Consider the following 6,833-nt stretch of genomic DNA (forward strand, 5'->3'; position numbering starts at 1 on the left):
GCGCTAAAAGGGTGGGGTGGTAGCGGTTGTAGCGGACAGGGGTTAGGAGGGTCGGGCGTTGGGATATTGGGTGTCATCGGACGACTCCCCTTAAACTGAAGCGTGAGTTGAGACACACTTGTTTTAATTAGGTCTCAGAGGGGCAAGAAAAACGAGAAGATTAAATATTAATTTCAATTACAAAATCTAAGAAAATGTAATTAAAGAATTTTTATAAAGATGGTCAAACCTTTGGGAACATTTTTCAATGATATTTAATATTTAAACTACAGATGTCTTATTTGGATAAACCCATGGCATGTTTCCATCAGAGTGCTGCAGTGAACAGCACAAATACGATCAATAACATAATGAATAAAAAACCATTGGCATAACGCTAACTAAATGGATGAATTGTATTAGACAAAGCTTGGGACACAATGCTATTACAGTAGTGTCAGTATCAAATAACTACCTTCTGAATTCATGGAATGGTTTGATTCAAATCTTTCTCCTTACCTAGACCTCCTACCCACCTAACAATTAATCAATGTCTACAAGCCACAGCTCATGTTCACATAATAGATGATATCCTGACTATTTAAAGCAAGTGAGGTAAATGTGGGGTGTGCGCATCAATATTTAATATTGAGATGAAGGCGGTGGAAGATAAATGTCTCCACCACTCGTTTTCCCCGCCTTTCCTTCCCCCCGTTGTTTCGTCCTTACCTTCTTTCCTTCCTCCTTTATTTATTTATTTATTTATTTCCTTATTTCTGTTTGATTTCTTTCTTTCTTGCTTGATGTTACATTTTTTATTCCAACAATATTACATTGTTCCTTTTGTCCTTCTATCCTTCCCTCGTTCCCTTCTGTCTTTTGTTCTTGTGTGTGCGTGTTTGCCTGAATTAGCATGCGCCAGTGACGGTGCTTCATTAGACTTAAAGGTAACCTAAACCGGGGCGAGTCTGGCAGAAAAAAACCCACACAAAAGTAACTTTGTGGGTGTGTGTGTGTCTGTGTGTGTGTGTGTGTGTGTGTGTGTGTGTGTGTGTGTGTGTGTGTGTGTGTGTGTGTGTGTGTGTGTGTGTGTGTGTGTGTGTGTGTGCGTGTGTGTGTGTGTGTGTGTGTGTGTACGCACATGCTTGCTTGCCTGTGTGCAGGTGCGTGTGTGTATGTGTGTGTGCATGTGTGCGTGTGTGTTCGTGTGTGTGTGTGTGTGGAGGGGACAATATATTTCATGTGTCCCGTGCTACCTCCCTCTATTGTTACTATTGAGGTTGGCAGGTCAGAGACGAGAGAAGCCATGGAAATGGGGAGAGTGAGCATATGATGATGGCGAGAGAGGGAGAGAGAGAGGGAGAAAGAGAGAGAGAGGGAGAGAGAGAGAGGGAGAGAGAGAGAGAGGAGAGAGAGAGAGAGAGAGAGAGAGAGAGAGAGAGAGAGAGAGAGAGAGAGAGAGAGAGAGAGAGAGAGAGCGAGGGAGAGAGAGAGAGGGAGAGAGAGAGAGAGAGAGAGAGAGAGGGAGAGAGAGAGGGAGAGAGAGAGAGGGAGAGAGAGAGGGAGAAAGAGAGAGAGAGGGAGAGAGAGAGAGGGAGAGAGAGATAGAGAGAGGGAGAGAGAGTGGGAGAGAGAGAGAGAGAGGGAGAGAGAGAGAGCGAGAGAGAGGGAGAGAGAGAGAGAGAGAGGGAGAGAGAGAGAGGGAGAGAGAGAGAGAGAGAGGGAGAGAGGGAGAGAGAGAGAGAGAGGGAGAGAGAGAGAGAGAGGCTTGATGGAGGCCGTGGAGGAGAAGGGGGAGGAGAAGGAGGAGAAGGAGATGAAATTACACCTGTTCTGGTGGCTGACTAACGACTTTGAAATGCGAGTGGACCTCCCTCGCCGCCAAAATCATTTTCCCAACAATACAGCGTGATCTTTAAACAAGTGGAACTAGGACACTGTAGCGACATGACGTTGAGATATCTGCTGGAACACAGGAAGACCTTCAGGGCCTGTGTGTGTGTGTGTGTGTGTGTGTGTGTGTGTGTGTGTGTGTGTGTGTGTGTGTGTGTGTGTGTGTGTGTGTGTGTGTGTGTGTGTGTGTGTGTGTGTGTGTGTGTGTGTGTGTGTATGTGTGGTTTTGGAGTATTTTGTGTCTTTAGGTGCCATATTCGTTTTCTATAGGCTGAACATTAATAGTAAACCAAGTTCATCCTCACCGTATCTCATTAAATGCATTATAAGTGCACGCACACACACACATACACACCTACGCACATGTGCAGGCACACACACACACACACACACACACACACACACACACACACACACACACACACACACACACACACACACACAGTGCATCTCTCTAATGAAGTCTCATTCACCCTGTGTCACACTGTTGCCATATGGTTACGCTATACTCATTTTCTGAGCAACATCTGCTGCGTTAAACACACACACATACACACACGCACCCACACATTTCTGATGTGCCCTTCTGCCCCATACATGGGTGGTCACAACAACCACACCCACACCCACACACAACACCCACCACCCCGGGATGCCTCCACTCACCGTGTGCTCGCTGAGGTCCTGGGAGGCCTCCATAGTTGCCAGTGTGGTACGCCACTCAAACACCTGCATGGAGTGGAAACACATACACGACACCGTTAACACAGACGACCCGCGTGTACACGGCTCCTTTGTTGATACATTCATCTGGGAATTTCACCGCTGTACGGGTGTCTTAGGTCGGGTCAAAAGGGCCGGTTAGCCGCAGAGTCACCACCGTGCGGTCGGTTTAGTTTAACTCAAATGTATGCGATGTACTTTGAGGTGTTGCGAAGGTGAACGCTTGGACCGTAAGGGTGGTCGTCTATCGTTGTATAATCGGAGTCAGGATCTCTGTATTGTAGACAGTTATCATACAAGGAATATAAAGGAGTCAGAAACTCATAAAGGAGAACTTCTGACTTCAAGCCTAACCATCGTTGGGTGGACACTGGACGGTCTCTCAGAGTGTTTCTGGAGTTCTCCTTTCCCTTTGTAACGGTCAGAAAGACTTGAGGCAGGGAGGGGAGGGGAGGCGAGGGGAGGCGAGGGGAGGGGAGGGGAGGGGAGGGGATAACCTCAGCCCCGGTCATGTTGGGACCGAGGGCCGAGGTGCACAGATAATCTCAGGAGCGAATATCAACAATGAAAGGGGAGAAGTGTAAGTTATCTGGCTGCCCGCTGGCTGGCTGGCGGGCTGGCGGGCTGGTCTGCACGGACACAGAGCACCATAACGGGAGCACAGCCACATTAAATGACCCTATCAACGACGGAGAATGGAGACCGAAGAGGTCAAGGCTCAGCGGGGATGTTGACGTTGAGGAAGAAGGAACGACAACGATGGCCGGTTTTCTTTTTTTGGACCATTGTTTCCGACACTTTGGGGATTGAATGAGGGACGAAGAAATGATGAAGAAAGCGGAGAAAGGCTGGTCTCTTCTGTATTGTTCACGCTTTTCTATGAATCCTTCCTCCTTACATCTGACGTCGCCATGGAGACACATGCACACACAGGCACGCACACGCACCATTAAAATCATTTTAGATCACTGCATGAACATGGTCCATAACTGCTGTGATCATCGATGTGTCGTGAAATCAAATTCCAAATATCTTATCTTACCAATTATTTTTTCCAGATGAACGACCTTCCACTTGCAAGCATATTCATTAGTGTGCGACTGTGCGTGTGTGTGTTTTTGTGCGCTGTGTAAGTCTGTTTCAAAATGCTACGTTTGTGTTTCCGACAGACAGATAGACATTTTTACACAACCGCGTCCTTCATGCTCCAGCGGCATGCGAGGACATGTGCCCATGTGGCCTTTTCCCCCCTCTCCCCCGCCTTTTAAACTTACTGGCATCCTTTTAATTTTTCATAGCGTTCAGTTCCTCCTCGCCTGAAACCCAAGACAATAATGCGTCTCTCTGGCGAATTGATTTGTACCAAAGCTCTATCGGCTCACCACCGCCTAACCCCCATCTCCTCCCCCATCTCTCTCTCCCTCTCCCCCCTCTCTCTTACTCTCTCTCTTTTGCTCTCTCTCTACTTCTCCCTCTCTAGCTATCTCTCAAATTCTCTCTCTCTCTCTCTCTCTCTCTCTCTCTCTCTCTCTCTCTCTCTCTCTCTCTCTCTCTCTCTCTCTCTCTCTCTCTCTCTCTCTCTCTCTCTCTCTCTCTCTCTCTCTCTCTCTCTCTCTCTCTCTCTCTCTCTCTCTCTCTCTCTCTCTCTCTCTCTCTCTCTCTCTCTCTCTCTCTCTCTCTCTCTCTCTCTCTCTCTCTCTCTCTCTCTCACCTCTGTGGAGGACATGAATCAACTTTACCAGGGCTTCGTTGTATCTGATAATGGCCCAATCTCCCTTCACGGTAATTCTCTATAGTCATGGCCCCTTAAACCCGTGGAATGGTTAACTGACACTAGGCCGCGAATCAATACGCGTGCCATTTCCGTCCCAGTCCCAGAAGAGAGAATTGTATTTCTCAGACTGCCTATTGACTGCGACATATTAGCAACACAAATGTGACAGACTTGGTAGAGAGGGGGGTGGAGAGCTGGGGGTTAGAAAGAGAATTACGTGCACTGTGGTAATTTCACACTATAAAAGCCGGAGCGAGAAACGTCAAACAAACCGCATGCAGGATGTCTATCACCAAACCAAGCTGCACCGATTACGCGCTCTTCGGTACAGCTGACGGTAAAGTGATGGTATTTCCAGGACCAAATAGGCCTACTATTCCTATTTTTGGTTTGGTCTATTAGCCTACAACGGGGAGTTTAATTATCGTGAAGTATTTTTTTATTACGCCACAATGCACGGCCTTTTTTCCTAGGCCTTAATATATATTATTCCTAAATCGGTATAAGCCTAGGCTATATTATCTCACATTATTATTTTCGGTATGCCTATAGATATCAAAAAGGCTATTATATAATAGAGTTAGAATTTTGTATTCCCTCAAGTAAAGATGTGTAACCCTTTTTCTACGTTTTTTTAATTGCATATTCCCAAATATAAATCTTTTTCTTTCTGTAGTTGCCTTTTCTAGCCTATTCCTTATTTAACAATCATTTGTATTAATAGGACTCTATAACGCTGTATTTTCATGGATATTTTCCTTGTCTGCTCAAAACAATTAATAAAACTGCATATAGGCCTATTTTAGGAACTTTAAAATAATCCTCTACAAACGTTTTTTTAACTGCAAATATAAAGAAATAAAAAATAAGTGCACTCAAATTACACCTTATAGATTTAGATAATTAAATGAAGTGCAACAACTTGCCTAAAAATGGATGGATGCAAACATTTTCCATTAAATGCGTGGTGGAAATAAAATCAAGGTGAGTGATCGTAGTTCTGCTCACTATACTGACACCAGGATAACACAACATGTTCAGCAGCGAATAGCGATTCCTTTCATCGTTTCGCCCCGTCTTCAAATCAAACCACCTGCCTCGCGGTATGCATTAAAGCGTGTTGTTTAAGTAGGAGTCGTCGACGTGAAATCTAACCTCGGTGGTATCAGATTATGAGACGGTATACAGTAACTTGTCAAGTTGTAGGGACCAGACCAATAGCCAGCAGGGCCATTCAAGCCCCGCGGGTCCGGTAGGTGTTGCTGTGCGGGTATAAGATTCCCATTTCCTACATATCAAATATAAACACAAACTCCACGTGGGGGTGTGTGGAGACCCGCGAAATGACCCCGCTCAAAACTCAGCGCGCGGAAACAAACACACGCACACGCACACACACACACACACACACACACACACACACACACACACACACACACACACACACACACACACACACACACAACACACACAGACCGCGTGCAAGTCCGATGCACACCTTGCAATTTGGAGGCCAATATTGGGTGGCATGAGAATAATGTTTACCTGCAGGAATTCAGAACCGTTCACGTAAATTGTTAGTGAATGGCCAAATGTGGACCTCCAATTTTGGGGTCGGTGTTTGTTTTTAATAAACCTAATTTCCGTCATGATTAAAAGGCCATCGCAGCAAACATGTAAAGTAGTCATTAATAGGCCTTGCGCCGCCAAACAGTGCTGTCAAATAATGTATTAGCCTATCATTAGAGACCAATGACATTTAAATTACACCCTTCAATATTTTACACACGTTCCCCCAAATGCTGTGAATATTAGAATTACATCAACAGTGTGTGTTGCACTTTAACGTTTGAAAAGTTTTAAATAGGCCTGCTATGTGTAGCTAGATTTAAAAAACGCCTTTAAAATTGTTGCGAATTAAAAGCGAAAACAGTGGCCTACCCTTCAACAATGATATCCGCCGCTCCAAAAAGTATGGCGTTTTCCAGAGTTTCTTCGATTCACTCCCCTGAAATGTTCATAATAGTGAGCAAGAGTACTCGCGAGAGAGAGGGCTGCACAGCTCGCTCTGCTGTTCGCAGCTCGTCACTGACAACTAGTGCATTACACTTCAAACACGAGCCACTGCAACTCACCAACACAACAGCACCAAAAAGTTATTTAAGAACCTGTACGCGGGTGTACAAAACTGTAAGCTAAGTTATCTCGGGTCACATTTGAAGAAAAAATACAATTATTTTCAGGCGGCGTTTGAGCACCGGGCTATAATGTAGCATTGGAACACCAACTACATTATTGAAGACTGTCTCGCGCGACGGTGTGTCGATCATCGCGCACAGCGCATGCGTCCAGCTGCCATGCGCGCACCGTTGGGCAAGTGTCCAAAGAAGTAATGGGGTACTGAGGGGGTGGGAGGGCAGTGGATACCGAAATGACATTCTTATTAATAGTTTGGACCAAATGA

The 6,833-nt window shown here is 45.6% G+C and overlaps 1 protein-coding gene across 1 annotated transcript in view; it reads right to left on the bottom strand.

The window, feature by feature from the left end:
* Positions 1–6,741, bottom strand: part of eya4 (EYA transcriptional coactivator and phosphatase 4) — a gene marked incomplete in the record, with an annotated part of 35,008 nt that extends 28,267 nt beyond the window's left edge. Inside the window, 3 exon segments of the mRNA XM_030344449.1 lie at positions 2,539–2,601; positions 6,311–6,377; positions 6,505–6,741. Coding sequence (XP_030200309.1) covers positions 2,539–2,571 — 33 coding nt within the window.
* Between the last annotated feature and the right edge of the window lie 92 nt (positions 6,742–6,833).

Source organism: Gadus morhua, chromosome 21 (assembly GCF_902167405.1).
Source record: "Gadus morhua chromosome 21, gadMor3.0, whole genome shotgun sequence".
NCBI lineage: Eukaryota > Metazoa > Chordata > Actinopteri > Gadiformes > Gadidae > Gadus > Gadus morhua.